General features: G+C 49.4%; 1 protein-coding gene and 1 non-coding gene across 2 annotated transcripts in view; both read right to left on the bottom strand.

The window, feature by feature from the left end:
* Positions 1–6652, bottom strand: part of ADCY9 (adenylate cyclase 9) — a 114926-nt gene extending 108274 nt beyond the window's left edge. The window contains exons 1-2 of the mRNA XM_028117545.2: positions 6483–6652; positions 4471–6206 (exon numbers count right to left, since the gene is read on the bottom strand). Coding sequence (XP_027973346.2) covers positions 4471–6163 — 1693 coding nt within the window. The 5' untranslated portion in view covers positions 6164–6206; positions 6483–6652. The remainder of the gene's footprint in view (positions 1–4470; positions 6207–6482) is intronic.
* Positions 2097–2260, bottom strand: LOC114219965 (U1 spliceosomal RNA). The gene has a single exon (XR_003611496.1). It is a non-coding gene; the product is annotated as a U1 spliceosomal RNA (small nuclear RNA).
* Positions 6653–18212: the final 11560 nt, after the last annotated feature.

An 18212-nucleotide genomic window follows, 5' to 3' on the forward strand; every position in this document is an offset into this window, starting at 1 on the left:
CTGTCAGCTGTAGGCTAGCACTCCAGTGGGTGGCAAAGGTACATGCTTAGGTAGGGCTGTTAGCTGCCAGCTGGCAAGGAACTAGGGGGCCCAGACTGCCAGTTTGGGACAGCCGTTAGTAAAGGCGAAAGCTCAGAGTGCCTCAGGCCACTGTCAATTTGAGGAATGGCCCCAGCAGGGGGCTAGATAGGAACTCTTCTAAGTGCCACCTATTAGCACTTGGGGAAGGTCTTGGTCGCTGTGGCCAGCAGGTGATGATCTGCTCCAATGCACATCAGCAGATCTTTCCCCCAGTTGCTCATGAGCCTAAAAGGTTGGTGATAGCTACCAGATATTCCCTTTGTAAAGACATGGTTGTTGCGGTCAGTTTGGAGTGACTGTGCACCCTGTTTCAGCTTCCTAATGTTTCAGAGGGGAATATAAGACACTTATAGATATCTTCTGACAGTTTAACCTTCTGTCTTTGTGACTCTACCTACTACAGGAAAAAAAACAACAGTTCCAGACAATCCTCCTCACCTTTTTGGCTTGTGGCCCAAGGCAGAAAAGAATAGCCAGTACTCTTTTGGGCCCAGTGGTCTGTCCCAAATGGTGTGAAAGGATGCTTCTTCCCATCAACTCATATCACACTATTTCTCCCTATTTTTAATAATAATTGCCTCTTACTTTTTTGATCATTTCCAAAATCCTAGTCCTGTGCTGAAAATTCCTTCAACCTTCTCTCTCAGTGACTGGCCACCCTATCTAAAATTTTACACACATACACACAGACTCCAAATCCTCCTTTTTGCTTTATGTTTTCTCCTTAAAGCTTAATGCAAAATAAATTTTATATTTATTTGTCTACTGTCTGACTGCCCTATTAGAACAGAATACCACTGCTGCTCTCCCTTGCAGAGGCAGCCCTGCATGGCTGCTCAGACTGGTGTCTGAGAACTTTCAGTGCATGACGACATACCATGAGGGCAGGAATTTTTGTCTCGTTTGTTCACTGCTGTATCCCCAGCACCTAGAACTGTGCCCAGCACAAAATAAATTACTTGTTGAATGAATGAATGAATGAATGAATGAACAAGCCAGGGGTTCCTGGACTGTTTCATATTCTGCAACTCAATCCTGCATTCTCTATTCATACCACAGAAACTTCAAAGGTCTCACTCGTTCCTGACAGCAAACTGTCCCCAACGTCAACTCCAGAAACCTTGAAAGGCCATCTCCCATTCAGACAATCTATCCTCTCACCCCCAAGTTGTCTTTTTAAATCTGGCTCTACTTATCAAGTCTGTCCTGCTACGGCTCATATCTGTCCCACCACTTCCATTGCCATGTCGTCACCCTGGTTAAGTCCGGCCATTTACCCTGCCTAATCTCCCATCTCATACCCTTCCAACCGACACTCCCTAGAACTGAAAAAGTAAGCCCTCTAAACTTGCAAATTAGATCACCTAAGCCTCGTGCCTAAAGCCTACCAGTGGCTCCCCATTACTACAGGATCGAATACAAACTCCTTCCCTTGTGACCCACAGCCTTCCTTGTCCTCATGAATTACTGTACTTAAGGCCCACCAAGAAAAACAACCCCAAGCCTTTGCTCGTGTTCCTCCCACTGCACTGAATGTTCTTTTATCTACCTGGAGAGCCACCGCCCGGTCTCAAGATCCACCTCAGTATGTGCACCTCCAAAGAGCGTTCCTGACTCTCTGCACACGCTATCACCTTTAGAACTGTAAGCTCACTGACGTCAGGAACTGTCGGGACTCCATCTGCTCATCCACAGCATGGGGCGCATCATAGGAGCACGATGATTTTTGAAGAGTGAGTGAATGTGCAGAAATAATGAAAGTCCACCCTTCCACAAACCTTTTCTGATAAATTACAGAGCAGTAGCTACTTTTCACACTGCCAGGCTAGTTCTGGAGTGACCAGTCTACTGATACTCATTTCTACAGAGTCCTCTACTGGGTATTTTTAACCCCGTTGTCAGAAAAGGGGAAGAGAGGTAAAGGCTAATGCCCAACATTGTAGAGAGAAAATATCTCCACAAACCCTAAGACAGGCTAAAAGAAATTTATTTTTTATTTACTTATCTTTTTAAAAAAGGAGAGAGCACAAACGCAGTCCCCCACTACCACAAATTATGCAGTTGAGTTTCCCACATTTGGGGAAATCACAGGGGTCAGCACACCTGGGGTGCAATGGATAAGCATCACCCTGGGAAAACCGCCTTCATGATCATGGTATCCCCAGTGCCAGATAAGTATGGAAATTTTAAATATATAACCTTAACCTCATGTATAAAAAGGGTTTTCTACAAACTGTGCTACCTTCCCAATTTAGCAGATTTGTACAATGACAGGAGAACAGAACTGGGCAGCTTCAAAAAGAGGCAGGAAGTTGTGCAGACATCCTATATTACTGGAGTCCTGTCCACAAAGGTTTTCAAAATCAGCTGAATAAAGCAAAAATCATGGTCTCAGGGAAACAGTTAAATGAGGGAATACCATATAAAAATATAACCGTTTTAGCTAACCCTTCCATCTTTCTCTACCTCCCATCCAGTAATAAAACTTTTCCCTTAAATATACAACTACACCAATTTAAAGAAAAAGCTAACTTACCAAATTTACACTACTTGAAGTTTAAAAACTCAATAAACCCATTCTAGCATACTTTGTCAGTGTCTCTGAGACCCTTGGCTTGAACTGAAATTGAAAATAAAATTACGCATAAATTTTAAAAAATGGGTATTGCCAAAGAGTCAAAGACTTGGCGACTTCCAGACCTACTTTATGATTACATCTGTTTTTATTTTTGATATTCAAGAAATACACTGTTCAAACTACCACTTACAAAACTGCTATTCTTGTCATAATGTCATACAGCACAGCTCCATTCTCTGGAATCTGTCCCACAACCCCTGAGGACAGAGCCTACAACACTCAGATCTTAAAGATGCCAAAGTGTCAAGCAGGGATTACATCCGCCCCACACTCCACCGGCATCTTTAGACTCTGAGGACTCTGAGAGCAAGAGTCACCCTCCTAAAGGGAAAGACAATCGCCACGGCAGAATCTCTCAAGTGAACTGCAAAGTGTAGTTTCTGACCTCCTCAATGTAACATTTACAGCTCTCTAGACAGAGGGAAGTATCAGGTGAAAATAGTTTTCTACTACACCTATAAATTCTTTAACTCCTAGCAAAATTAATAAAGAAAAGTCAGGAGAAGGATAAAGTGCTCTCACCGAATAACAAGCAAATGACATGGGGAACTCCAATCACAAGGAGAGAAATGAAGTATCAGCTGAGCATACAGGATGACGTCAAGCCTGACAACCTATTCAGGCCCCCACACTCAACCACTCACTGTCTCTGATTTACAGTATTCTCTCATCTCTGACTTAAGCTGTTCCTTCCCCCGACAAACTGTTTTTCCTGGAGCTTTTTACTGTGTAATCATGCAACGTGTGGGCACCACAAAACACAATAAGCTTTACAAATTTGGTTTTAAGAATCAATATTATTTTCTCTACATACTTCCAAAATAGATGTCCCCCCTCCAACCCAGAAGATTTTAGTAAAACATAAGGACTGTTTTTAAAAAGGGGGTAGGATGGGTGTTAGGTATTTAGAATCCTTACTTTGGGTCCCACTTGCTTATACATCACTTTCCAGGCCTCAAAAATTTTTGTCCTACGTGAAAATAAGAAAAACCAAAGAAGCCCAGTGAAAATATCAAGAACAGCAGTAAGAGCTTAAGACCAAGATAAGAGACAAGATACAAATCCAAGGGGTTGGGAATAGGGGGTCTAAACACTGCTCTGGGTGTATTTCAGGTGTATTTCTAAAACGCTGCGGTCTATATGATAAGACAAATATCACGATCAAAATGAAAGTTGAAAGCTGAAAATACATTTTAAAAAAAGAGACCTAGGCAAAGGCAGTGTGTACTTGGGAGTATACAATTCCATCTAATTCTCAAGAGTCCTGCAGGGCTAAGCCAACTCCCTTATTCCAGTAAAGTGAGGCCTCAAGGCGAGAAAGGTTTTATTCTCCACAGTTCTGGAAAAAGGCATAGAGAAATGTTTTGATGGGATTTAGGGGCAACCAAGAACAATCTGTTAAAGTACTTCAAAGTTCTGCCGCTAAGAGGCTCTGACCCCCCCATACATTCATCGGACCTGCCCCCAGAATTTCAGAAACAATAACAGCTGACTGGCAGGATACGCATTTCCAAGGTTCTCCTTCCTCCTAAAGGTCTCATCTAGGTCAGCATTGTCACAGTGTGAACAGATCTGTAATACCTGACTCACCAGAGGAAAAGTCTCACCAGCCCTGAGATGCCCCCATGGTGAGGTGTCCTGAGACAAATGATCTGCCTCCAGATACACTAGAAAAAGATTGTTTGGTTTTTATTTTCCTCAACACAAACAGGACTGGGGAGGGAGATGACAAGGCAAAGAAACGCACATACCTTTCAACTGATCAGCAACAACACTCTGGCCAAGGCGTTCAGTAACTTTCCCATCTTCCATTTCGTACCGATCATCTAAGTATTTTGCTGTGGCCTCAGAAATGTGAACCTTGCCCGCCACTCCCAGCTGCTCCATGAGATTGGCCAAGTTCACATCATTGGACCACACATCGAATTTGAACCTCCTCATGCCCAAGATGCCACAGAGGACGGTCCCCGTGTGAACCCCGACACGCATATTCACCATCTCTTTCTTCTCCTGGCAGAACTGCTCGATAGCTCTGATCATGCCCAAGCCCATCTCAATGCAGCAGTAAGCATGGTCAGCCCGGGGCTCTGGACACCCCGCCACACAATAGTAGCAGTCTCCCAGGGTACTGATTTTCTCACACTTGGTCTCTTCACACAGCCGGTCGAAGCGACCAAACAGATCATTGAGAAGACCCACCAACGCGTGAGCAGACTTATTGGCACTCATCTTGGTGAAGCCCACGATATCTGCAAATAAAATACTGACTTCTTCAATCTGCTGCATTTTGAAAGGGCGGAATGCTATAGGGGCTTTCTGTATGGAAGACTTTTTCTTCCTGTTCTTGGGGCTCGAGGTGGCATGTCTTTTGACCGAATTCTCACTCTCCTCATCCCCCTGTTTCATCAGGTCATCAGCTATGATTCTTGGCATCACAGAATGAATCATCCTCTCTTTCAGGGCTTTTTCCACTTCCAGATCCTTTCCGTGCATAATTGACTGTCCCACCTTGAGAAAGGTGCTCCTAGATCTCACCTGGGACATGATAAATAGGTGGATCCCAATGGCGTGGATGCAGATGTGGAGCAGGGCTCGGTTCAGCAGCTCCCAGTGTGGCGCCCCTGCTCCAGGTGGGGGAAAGCAGTCTTTGTCTCGGAAATGATAGCCAAAGGTCTCAAAGAGAACAGAATAGACCACTCCCAGAAACAAGCTCAAGTACAAAGGTAAGTGCATGACGGTGTAAAGCAAAAAGAGCACTTCGATGCACATGGAAAAGCTCCCCACTTGAGATAAGCAAGTGTCTGTGGGCTTGGCTGTGAGGGTATGATTGGAGCTGTCAAGACGTCCTGAGAGAGGCGTCAAAACCTGAAACTGGGCGGCCAGGGTCAGGGCGAACACCAGGAGGGTGAGAACCAAAGAGGTCCACACGTAATGACGGGCATACAGCTTAGTGAAGGTAAACAGAAAAAAGCCCACACACACTACGAGGATGCACAGAGCTGGGGCTACCATGACAATCAGTCTGGACCGCATGTGGACCCCAAAATAGATGCTCCACAGAAGGCAGGCGAAGCCGATGTAGAAGAGCGCATACCGGAAGCGGCGCTGGGTCTGCGGGAAGCAGCGCTCCATGCAAGCCTCCTCCAGGTTCACCGAGTCGAACTTGGGGTCCCACCACCGACTGGAGGCCCTCTCGAACAGCTGGGGCAGCTTCTTCTGCCTGCGCAGGCGGCCTCCAACGCCCACTCTCCGGGGGACGCCCCCTGAGTCCCCAGAGCTGCTGCAGCTGGAGGAGATGCTGTACTTGCAGTGCTTGGGGTGGCTGTTGGAGGACAGCTGCTTGGGGTTGATTTTGACCCTCACGCTGTTGCTGTCTCCGCTGGAGTCACAACTCACCTCGGTGCTGTGGTGCTGCAGCAGCTGCTGGTGGGGCGGGGAAGCCATGTTGCCAAGCGCTCAGAACCTTCCCGGCCGGGGTCACTGGTACCTATCGGCGAAGACAACCAGAGTTACACTGGCACTGATTCCTACACAGGTACACACACCCGAAGGCCACGAGCTCCACCGGTTTGCTCGGCGGTGGCCCTGGCGGTCTACTTGGAGAGGCACCATATGCTCCCGAAAGCTGCGGCTAACGTCTAACCGGGACTTCCACCGTCCCGCCCCGAGGCCACCCGCAGCAATCGGGACGGACCCGGCAGCCCCGGGCCGGCGAGGCGGCGGCGCCCCTCGGCCCCCCGCGCCGCCCGCCCCGCGCACTCGCCTGCTCCGGCCGCCACGGCCGTGGAGGCAAGTCCAGCCGAGCCCTCTCACGCCGCCAGCCGCTCTCGCCGGCACAGCTCTCCCGCCGGCGGCGGCTGGCCCCTCATACCGCGCCGAGCGGCGCCTCCCCTGCGTCAAAGGCCGGCGGCCCCGCGGGAGGCTGCGGACCGGCTGTGAGGGGCGGCAGCGAGGCCCCGGCGCCGGCGCGAGTCTGAGGAGCCCGCGGCGCTGCGGCCACCCCCGTCGGCGCGGCCCGTCTAGCGGGGCCTGCTCCCGGCCTCCGGGGCCGACCCAGCGGGGCGGGGATGTCCAGCGCCCCGGGAGTCGCCGGGCGCCGAGCTCAGGGCGCGGCGGGCGCGAGCCCCTCAGCCGGCCGCCCTGCGCGGCGCTGCCGCAGAGCCCGCTCCCGCGACGCCGACCCGGGACGCCCGCCCGCCCACGCCCGGGGCGGCCTCCCGAGCTAGCGACGCCGCCGCGGCCGCGGCCGCCGCCGTGCCTCCCGCTGCCGCTGCCTCATGTCGGAAGAGCAGCCGCCGCCGCCGCCACCATCTCCGGCCCCCTCCCCCTCCCGCTGTCACTGACAGACTCGCCCGCGCCGCCCCTCGCCCCACCGCAGCGCGCACGCGCGGCCCGCGCACGCCGCCGCCGGACCCCGGGCGCGCGCACGGTGCGCGCGCCGGGCTGGAGCGGCTGCAGGGTGGGGGCGGGGCGGGCTAGTTGTGGCTCCGCCTTCAGTCCTCAGCCCGCCGCCCCCGGCGGCGCGGTGCCCCGACCGCCACCGCAGGCACTGCGGGGCTGCGGGGACTGCGGAGGTGATGGGGTTCTGCGAGACCCGTTTTCCTCCCGCCTCGGGCCCCCAAACCCGCTCGAGGAAAACCAGTGGCTACTACTAGTTAAGGAGCAGCGCGGGTGCGACGTTTAGGAGACGAAAATGTTTGCCTGTCAGCACACCTTTTTTTTAATACATGCAAGTTTGCAACTATTGCATTTGCCGAAAGGGAGGCACCGATTCCTCTCTAAGCAATGAGCACGGGCCCCGGGGGCACAAGCCCTTCACTGAGCGTGCTCTTCGCAACCACCGCAGTCGGAGCCCCAGGCTCTGGTGCCTCGGCCCCCACAGGCCTGCTCTTCCAGCCCCAGAGACTTGCCTTTCCCGTGCCTGGGCCATCTGCTACAACTGCTTTTACCTTCCCACAAATGAAACTTTCACAGGAGTCTGCTATCCATAGGGCAGTGCCACGGGGGCCTCCCTGAGTGTTGTCTGCAATGTGTCATACAGTCCCCATATATACTCCCTCACTCCCCCGTGCACCAATCCTGGCCCTTCCCCGCATACTCAGTACCTCCTGCCAGTCACAAGGATCTCCTTCCTCCTCCCCTCACTTTCCAGGCCCAACCCTGGGGCCCACACCAGGTTTCACAGTTGATTTAGAAAATAAAAATGTTGCTTGTCCACATAATGGAATATTATTCAGCCATAAAAAGGAATGAAGTACTAATCCATGAAGGAACGGGGATGAAACTTGAAAACATGATACTAAGTGAAAAAGAGCCAGCCAGGAAAGATCACATATTGTATGATTTCATTTCCATGAAATGTCCAGAATAGGCAAATCCATAGACAGAAAGCAGACAGGTGATTGTCAGGGGCTGGGGGCACTGGGAATGGGGACTGCAGCTGTTGGGAAGGCGTTGCTTTTGGGGGTGATGGAACTAGATGGACATGGTGGGTGCACAACACTGTGAATGTACTAAATGCCACTGAATTGTACAGTTTAAAATAGTTTAAAGTGGTAAGTTGTACGTTATGTGTATTTTACCGTGATGAAGATAAAAGAAAAACAAAAGTAACACAACATCATGACTGGTATTCCTGCCAAAAGTACATAACCTTGATCTAATCACCAGAAAACATCAGGCGAACCCAAATTGAGAAATATCTCTTCCAAGTAATTGGCCAGTCCTCGTCAAAAGTGTCAAGGTCGTGAAAGACAAAAAGCTGTCAAAAATTGGACTAAAGGGAACATGGGATCCTGGTATGGAAACTGGGACAGGAAAGAGCATTTGGGGGAATTCAAAGAGGTCTGCACTTTAATGAATGGCATTGCCTCTTGCCGGTGTAAATTTCCTGGATTCATCAATGCACTATGATTACAATGTTAACATTAGGGGAAGCCTGCTGTAGAGTGAAGGAGAACGCTCTACTATTTTTGCAACTTTAAGTCTAAAATTGTTTCCAAACAAAAAGTCAGAAAAAGTTATAAATAAAACCTATACTGATCATCAACTATGTGCCCAACAACTGATGTATTCTGTTTTTCACAGACGAAGAAACAGAGATGTGATGGAGTACATTGCACAAGCCAGTAAGAGAGATAATAATAGTAAACTTACACTGACTGAACGTGTCGTAACTGCCAGAAACTACTGGACGCTTTCACTTGTGACCTATTTGGTCCTTACTGCAACCCTCTGAGGTACATGTGATTGTCCCTATTTTAGAGATGTGAAACTGGGGACTGACAAGCGACGTGTCCCAACTCACAGAAAGTCTAGGAACTGAGCTCAGATTCAAAACCAGGTCTGACCCCAGAGGCCATGGTGCCCTGATAAGCCTTGGCACCACCCTCTCTAAGACTCATGGTGCCCCTCACGTACCCCAGCGTCTCACATGCCAACCCACCGCCCGGGACCTGAAGCCCTTGGAGAAAGTGCCGACAATTTACATTCCCCCCAAAATTTAATGCAACCCTTCACTCCCCACTTGCTGGTTTCCTTCAGTAATCGGAAAGATCTGTCTGTGCTTTTCTTCTCCTCCTGTAATCATTTCAGTCCACTCACCACTTGTGGTGACTTTGGCGTTTGTAAATTAATTAGTTATGTCAGATTTTTAGACACGAGCATGATTTTAGATCATGCCGACCTCCCTCCTTGTCTCCCGTATGTCTCCTGGAAGCAATTGGACAACATTCCCTGTTGATGAAGCCTGTAACCTGCCAAAGCCTCCTCAATTTCCAGGTTAGGGTGTAAGTCATTCCATAAACCCTTGGGACTGGGGATAATGTGCCCGGTGCTGTGCATTAAGCCCTGGGTGTCCAATGATGCACCATCTGTGTCTTCAAGGGGCTTCTAGCTGGGAAATATACTGGGGAAGGCAATGGGTTAAGAAAATGGAATCATCGTACGTGAGGAAGAATGCTACAAAAAAAGGTTAACTGCATTCTCCTAATGCCAAGACCTGGAGGGGAGTCGCTGGTAAGCCCTGGGTCCCTTCTCCTTGATTCCCAGAAAGCATACTGCTGCCTAATACTCAGCAGATACGGGACAGATGCAACTGCCTTCTCCAACCATCCAACCACATTGCCTCCAGGTCTGTAAGGTTTTCTCTCCATCTGTGATGTGCACAGAACCTCCACCCCAACACAGCGTGCATCAGATAGTGTCCACACAGACTTTACCGAAGTTTTCTGCAGGTGTTGCCAGCTTCATCAAATCACCCTCACCCTCCCTCACATGCGCGTTCACCTGACCTGTGAGGGCCTTGGCTCCAAACTATTAGAAGTCGCACAGGGTAATAACATGACTGGCTTCAAGATAAAAAACACATGGATGGAGCTTTGGCCATTCTCATCATGTTGGTCCTTGAGGTCTCAGCAGTGCCCACGTTATTTCTGGTGGTCGGGTGGGCAATCATTTTGGAGAACCACCCACTGGAAGGGGGATTCCCCGCTCTCATCCAATCAAGCTGCAGTTAACAAGCTTTGAGTCCTTCTTCTCTTGCCTGGTAAGGGTGAGTTTGTAGGAATAGACCCACATGTTTTCCCCTCCATCAGTGGGTGGTCACAGGTCTCAGGCAGCTGCCTCCACACTGGCAGAGGATCAGGTACTGAGGCAAAGTAAAAGAAGGCTGATTAGGGAAGATCATCAAAATCCCTGGCAGGCTCCACAACAACCCAGGAGTCTTTGATCTAGCCAACTATATAAATTCCTGATCCTGCTGTGCCTGGTGCATAGCTCAATAATGCCTATTGAATGAATGCATATGGGAATTATAAGAGACAAGATGCGTGTTAAATAGTTAAGCTCTTGGTTGCTTTTAATAAGCAGAATAAGTAATATTCAATGTAATGCTTATGAGTTTATAGCTCTTTCCACCTACATATATAGTAGAGGTTCTGGCTTGAACCTAAAGCTAAAATATGTGATGGGCATATTTATGACCCCAGGGGGGCCAGGGAGGACCAGTCCAGGGGCATATCACATTTTGAAGTAAGGAGGAGCTGGTTGGTTGACCCAGCAAGTTTGACTGAGACAGAGGGTGAAGATTCTGAGTAAAGCATGGTGACTGTCCCTCAGATTTGCAACCTGGCCCAGCTCCTGTTGGACTGTTACTCCCGTCCCATTCCCTAATTGGGAATCCATAATAGGGTCTTAGCAGATGTAATTACTGAAGATGAGGTCATTCTGGATTCAGATGGGCCCTAAATCCAGTGACTGATGTCTTTCAAGACAACGGGGGACATGGAGACACACAGGGAGAAGGCGATGGGGGCAGAGATTGGAGTGATGTGTCCACAAGCCAGAGAACGCCAAGTGTTGCCAGGAGAAGCTGAAAGAGTCAGGGAAGACCCTCCCCCCAGTGCCTTCAGAGGGAGCACGGCCTCGCTGACACCTTCATTTCTGACTTCTGGCCTCTGGAAATGTGAGCAAATACATTTCTGTTGTTTGAAACCACCAAGTCTGGGGTCATTGTTATGGCAGCCCCAGGAAACGCCCACAAACTGTTTCATCACAAACCGCAAGCGAAGGTACAATTAGCACTCCACGTGACCCCTCCAACCGCGTAGACATGAAAGACGAAGGGCAGGAGGGGCTCTTTCTGCTTCACAGCAGACTAGACCAAACCTTCAGCATCTTGAGAGCTGCAGAGCTGCAGGAGACCCCAAGGACACACAGGGGGGTGGATGTCAGCCCTGACCAGTGCAGGTGAGAAAGAGGAGGAATCCAGTCAGTTCTGTTTAGAGACGCCTGCAGAAACTTGGCTTACACAACACCGTGCCCATTTTACAGACCAGGAGCGTGAGCCGAGAGAGCATGTTGCCCACGGCTGTGGCATCGTCAAGCATCATGTGGCTTCCAGTGTTGTGTTGAGAGCTCAGATACCTTCTGACTCTTTATCCTAAGTATGAAACCTGGTTTCTCTCTGGAAGTTTCCCCATAGCTCTGAAACTTCACCATGCTGGTGAAGCGTGGGTCTGTGTTCATCCATTGTGTTAGGCCTTGGCTGGCCCCTCGCAATCAGAAGACTCATGTTCGTCATTTCTGGGAACTTCTACGAAATTGTGTCTTTGATGATTTCTCTCTTCTGTTTTCCCTGTTCTCTTTCTGCAATGCCTATTGTTGGAATGCGGACCTCCTGTCTGTTCCTCTTATTTTCTTATCTTTTCCATCTCTGTGACTTTCCTTTTTCTCCCTTTGACTTTTTTGCTCAATGTTCTGGGAGATTTCCTTAACTTTACCTTTTAATCTTTTATAGAGATTTTTCTATCTTTTTTTCCTTTTCTCTTCAAAAACTTTGCACAATAATAATTCTACTGTCATGTTTTAATATCCAAGGGCTTTTCTGTCTTCTGATTTTTTTTTTAAGACTATTTATTTGAGAGAGAGAGAACAGGAGCGGGGGTCGAGGGGAGAGTGTGAAAGGGGCAGAGGGAGGAGCAGACTCCCTGCTGAGCAGTGAGCCTGCACTTGGTGCTCGATCCCAGGACCCTAGGATCATGACTTGGGCTGAAGGTGCAAACGCTTAACCAACTGAGCCACCCAGGCACCCTGTCTTCTGAATTTTTAAAATCTCATCCTTTTCTCATCTCACCAGTGGAATAACTTCTCATCTCTCTGAAGATACTGAAGATAGATTTTTAAAAAAAATTTTTTTTCCATAGTCTTCACCTTTTCTCATTGTTTTGGCCTTTTTCAAGTTAGAGGCTTTTCTTACATGTCTGGTCAGCTTTGGCTGTCCATTCGCAGTTCAGAGGAGTCACTAAAAAGCTGATTAGAAACTCAGAGCAGTTGGTGGGATGTGCCAACCATAGGCTTCCCTTTACACAGTGCTTCTCAGCCTGGCCACGTGCCACAACTATTTGGGATGCTTGTGGACACTAATGACCTGACCCCATCCTCAGAAATTCTGATAGGGAGGAGCCCAGGTGGCTCAAATGGTTAAGCATCCGACTCTTGATTTCAGCTCAGGTCATGATCTCAGGGTCCTGGGATTGAACCCCGCATCCACCAGGCTCCTCACTAAGGGGGCAGTCTGCTCAAGGAGCCTCCCTCTCCCTCTGCCCCTCTCCCTGCTTGTTTTATTTCTCTCTTTCTTTCTCTCTCAAATAAATAAATTAATCTTAAAAAAAAAAGAAATTCTGATGTGATCATTGGGTATAGGAAGGGGTACAGGAGGGCATTTCAAATCTCCCCAGGTGATTCTTATGATCATTTACTGCTTTAGAATATTCTGGTCAGGTCATTTTGCAGGAAACCCTCTCCCATGTCAGTACTTCCAAGTGTTTTTCCCTGCATTCATCAGGTTTTCCAAAGAAGGCTCTTCCAGGCTGGCTGCCACTCATCTGAGAAGTAAAAATGGCTGGAAAGCTGAGCATTCAGGATCTAAACCTTCGCTCAAGCAAAACACTATCCGGGACGGTTCTGATCCTGGTGGACTGCTGCTGGCTTTTACCCAGGAGCCCTCCTAGGACAGTCCCTTGCACAATGAACCTGCAAATTGTTAGCCGCATCCATCGGTATCCACCATGGTAGGACCCCATATACTTGTTAGGATGATGTGGGTATATTTAGGCACACAATCATATCAAATTACCACTAACGCTACTCAGAAAGAAAGTCGGTGAACTAGACAAGTATTATCACAATGCCAATAAATACATTTTTTTTCAAATATAGAAACATTCCAGGAGGAAGTATCCAGTATCATCTACAATACTCAATATCTGAGAAGCTCCACACTGTTGAGTCCAGGCTGTATGCAACCAGCACAGTTTTTTCTGGATTTCTCTGCTGTTCTCATTTATGCTTCATGTCTCAATGCTTCATGATGAGATCCTCACACAAGTCATGATAAAACCCACCATGCCATAGTGTGCTGGGACTGTTTGCAAGAGACAAGCCTTTCTCGTGTGCAGTGCCTATAGAACATTCTACAATAGGGGCGCCCAGGTGGCTCAGTCAGCTGAGTGTCCGACTCTTGATTTTGGCTCAGGTCATGATCTCGGGGCCATGAGATCAAGCCCTAAGTCATGCTCGGTGGTCAGCCTGGAGTCCGCTTCTCTCCCTCTTCATCGCCCTCTGCCCATCCCCCCCCACCACATGCCTGCTCTCTCTAAATAAGTATATAAATATGAAGACTCTATAATATTTCCAAAGAGTGCTCTTAACTGCAACTCTTGTTACCTACATAAGATGTCTTTGGTTCTAAGAGTCCCATTTGCCCACAGTTTCCAGGAATATCGTTATAATTTGGGGCAACATCCATATCCTCTCTTAGAACTGTGAGGTGGGGAGCTTGGAAGAAGGAGCCAGTGGGCCTGCAGGCCGGTTCCTCTCTGGCCCTCCTACTGTGTGGCGGTTAGGTGTGATAGGCAGTTTATAGTGAGTTACAGGCTAAATCATGCCAACCCCCTCCCCGCCAAATTTGTATGTTGAAGTCCAAACCCCCAGTACCTTAGAATGTGACTGCGTTGGAAATAAGTTCTTGGAAGAGGTGATTAAGTTAAAATGAGGTCATGAGGGTGGGCCCTAAACCAGGATGACTGGCATCCTCAAAAGAAGAGGAAATTAGGACACTTACATGTAGAGAAAGATGATGTGAAGAAGCACAAGAAGACAGCTATCCACAAGCCCAGGAGGGGGGCTTCAGAAGAAACCAATCCTGCCAACACCTTGATCTCAGGCTCCCAGCCTCCAGAACCGGGAGAAAACAAATTTCTGTTGTTCAAGCTGCCTGGTCTTCAGTACTGTGTTATGGCAGCTCTAGCCAACTAATACAGATGGTACATTTTTTAGAAGTATTCCACCACAATTAATAATAATAATAATAATAATAATAATAGTTCATAAGCCTATGAATATGCAAGTAGAATAAAAAAACAATGAATCCATTTTAAATTTTCTACTTCCTCTGCCCAGTCGTTTCTGTGACTTTATCCCCTCCACATATACCCTGTGCAATGACCCCTTTTGTACCTCTCCAGCCAAGGATATTTAGGGACAGGAATACTGAGTTCTTGAAATGGGACCTACCCCAGGAATGGCCCCAAGGAAAGTGTTGGCCTTTTGCCCCTTTCCCCAAAACTAAGAAGTTGATCCTCTCTGTGCTTCCCTAGCAATTTGGATCTGCTTGGGTTTTTTTTTTTGTTTTTGTTTTTGTTTTTAAGATTTTATTTATTTATTTGACAGAGAGAGACACAGCAAAAGAGGGAACACAAGCGGGGGTGGGGGGGAGAGGGAGAGGCAGGCTTCCCGCCGAGCAGAGAGCCTGACGCGGGGCTCGATCCCAGTACCCTGGGCTCATGACCTGAGCCGAAGGCAGACGCTTAACGACTGACCACCCAGGCGCCCCTGAACCTGCTTGTATTATCAACCATACCACAACTTAAAATCAGATGTGTGGATCGCTCTTCGAAGGCTCTCCACTCCTGGGAGGAGGAAATGGGGTGCAGGAAGGGCTGGTACCCAGGCTGCAGGGTCTGGAGTCCCCCTTGTCTAAACTGTCTCCCTCTCTCTGCACCTGCCTCCAGAAGCCAGTCGGTAATCACAGGAGGACAGACAGGAAGCCATGCAAAGCAACAACCCAGCTGCAAAATCGCAGGCCACTGAACAGGGAACGTGTGTTCACAGTTTAATTTCAGCCTGTGTGGGAGCCAAGTGTAAGCACGTTTCAAAGCCTGGCAACATTAACAGCTAGAAAACCATCTTTTCCCCCATCTTGAGTTACTCAAAGGCACATTCAAAGACACGAGGGTATACGCACACTGGGACACTGTGTACATCGTAATACAAACATCTTGGGTTTATGAAATACTTTACAGTTTGCAGGAGGCTTGCCTCTGTACTCCTTCCTTTGATCCTCAGAACAGTGCTGGGAGGTCAGGGGACAAGACAAACAGCCCCGGGACAGAGGCAGGCACTGAGGCTGGGGTTGGTCCTGGAGGTCACAGAGCCATTCCTTGACAAAGTGGGTCTAGCTCACTCTTCTCTCTGCCCCAGCCTGATAGCAATAATTACCACTATGCTTGCTTGCTCTGTGTCTGGCATGTCCACTTACTGTCTCATTCCATCCTCAACCACCCTTTGACGAAACCAAGGTTTAGCCAACAAATACCGGGGAGGGGGTAGGATTTGAACTCAGGAGTGTCCCCGAATGCCACCTTCTAACTCAGCTGCATTCAATGTCCTCCCATTCCATCCGGTTCCTTTGTACTGGGTTCCTGGTTCATACAAGGCTGGTTTAGGTCTGCAGTATCACCCCATTCTTCAGCGGGGATGGGGACATGGTGGTGGCTGCCCCTGCCACAACCCTAGGACAGGCAGACCTGAGACAAGCAGGCAGTGGGGCCCATCACCTGAGAACTGGGGGCAGGTTCAGTGTGCTGGTTCCCGGAGCAGCATAGAGCAAGCACAGCCCAGGGCCAGGCAGGGCGGAATCAGCGCTTCTGAGATTCAGGGAGATTGGGGCAAGAAAATCCTCAAGAGCCAGGGCAGTATTGCCAGGACAGCCTAAAACTGCCCTCCTGGGCTGATTCAGTACCCCCAAGAAGATGGAGGTTGTGTTAATCATCTCTGCTACAGCTAGGCCACAGTGCCCTACGAGGGTGGCAGGTAGCAGGCTAACTTCATATGACAACTCAGCCCAGGGCTGGGCTTCCTTCTGACTCCTTATCAGCTGAGGCTGTGGTCACAGTACCATCTGCAGGAGGTGTGGCCCCACCCATGCCCAGCCAGGGACAGTGGCGATGCAGGAGTGCCCAGCTGCGAAGACAGGGACATGCAGGCAGCCGGCACGTCTCCTTCCTCACTGGCTCAAAGTGGAAGTCCAAGATGCAACCGGTCACATGCAGTTCTGGACTTTAGTTATGTTCAACACACCCACTGTCTGCTCCCGGCAAGCAGGGAAAGGGAATCAGACATGGGTGGGGAGAGAAAATGCCTTGAAGACCTGCAGGTCCCAGGAGGGCTCAGGGAGGGCTGGAGTGTCTAGGGGATTCTGGAGGAGGGGGCTGTGCTGGGGGAGATGAGCAGGCCAGCTGGGCTGCAGGGCACAGGGGATATGAGCCACGTAAGCATAATGGGCAGAGTGGGACCATGTGGAGAAGAGGCTCAGTAGCCTTTGGGAGATCCGTGAGGCAGCATGTGGGTGCCTGGGCTGCCCTTGCAGGAGAGGCCCTGCACAGAGCTCATCAGCAGACCCTCCCAGTTGTATCTGCTTACGAAGGTGGAACCGGGACAGTTGTAGAAACGTGCTTGGGGTGAGGAAGAAACCTACCTCCCATCCAGGATCAATGATGTCACACACAAATGCAGACACATCCCTGCCTGGCGGCACCACAGCTCCAAATCCCGAGGCAGAAACACCTGAGGGGCTGGGGGAGGCGTGCGGTGGAAGGCGGGTCTGCTGAGGCTCTCTCGAAGAATCTGGGAGCGGCCGCCCTACACAGGGACTCAGAATGTGCCAGGCTGCAAGGTGAATTCCTGGTGCATTTGTGAGGCTCAGGTGATTCTGAAGGTAGAGGCTGTCCTGGAAAAACAGCATCCTGCAGACACGGGCTCTGAAAGACAGGCACTGGGAGCCGGTTTCACCCGGGAGCCCGGCCCACAGCCCAGTGCCAAACAGATGTCATCCCCACCAGCAGCTCTAAAAGTGGACCTTGGTTTGTAAGCCTGGAGCACGTGAGGTAGCTGAGCAGACTTCACCTGCCAGTTCACGTGAGGAAAAGGTCTGGGGACAAGGGTCAGCCATGCTGTTCCAGGGGCTCCTCTTCTTTATCAACAGGCTTCCTGCTGGGAGGAGAAGTTATGTCTGCTCCTTCTAATGACTGGTTCCTGGGGCGCCTGGCCGGCTCAGTCCGTAGTGCATGCAATGCTTGATTTCGGGGTTGTGAGTTCAAGCCCCATGTTGGGTGTAGAGATTACTTAAAAAATTTTTTTTAAAAATCTCTAATAGCGGGGTGCCTGGGTAGCTCAGTCGTTAAGCGTCTGCCTTCGACTCAGGTCATGATCCCAGGGTCCTGGGATCAAGCCCCGCATCAGGCTCCCTGCTCAGCAGGGAGCCTGCTTCTCCCTCTGCTACTCCCCCTGCTTGTGTTCCCTCTCTGGCTGTGTCTCTCTGCCAAATAAATAAGTAAAATCTTAAAAAAAAAATCTCTAATAGCTAGTTACTATAATATTATATATTTGCACCCATTCTTCCAGTTATGGAAATGCCAAGAAAGGAGAAGTACGAGCAGAAGTCATTAAGCTAGAAGCTTTAGGATGTCAGGGCCAATGTTGGATTTCTAGCAACGGGGAGGCCTGAGTGTACAGACACATCCTCCTGCTCCACAATACCCAAGAAGAAAAAAAAATTATTCTGACAAAATACATACGACATACACTTTACCATTTTAACCATTTTTAAGCGTATAGTTCAGTGGCAGTAAGTACATTTGGACTGCTGTGCAAC

The sequence above is a fragment of the Eumetopias jubatus genome, unplaced genomic scaffold (genome assembly GCF_037043125.1).
Source record: "Eumetopias jubatus isolate StellerSeaLion01/CBP00866 unplaced genomic scaffold, mEumJub1_p1.0 scaffold_12, whole genome shotgun sequence".
Lineage (NCBI taxonomy): Eukaryota > Metazoa > Chordata > Mammalia > Carnivora > Otariidae > Eumetopias > Eumetopias jubatus.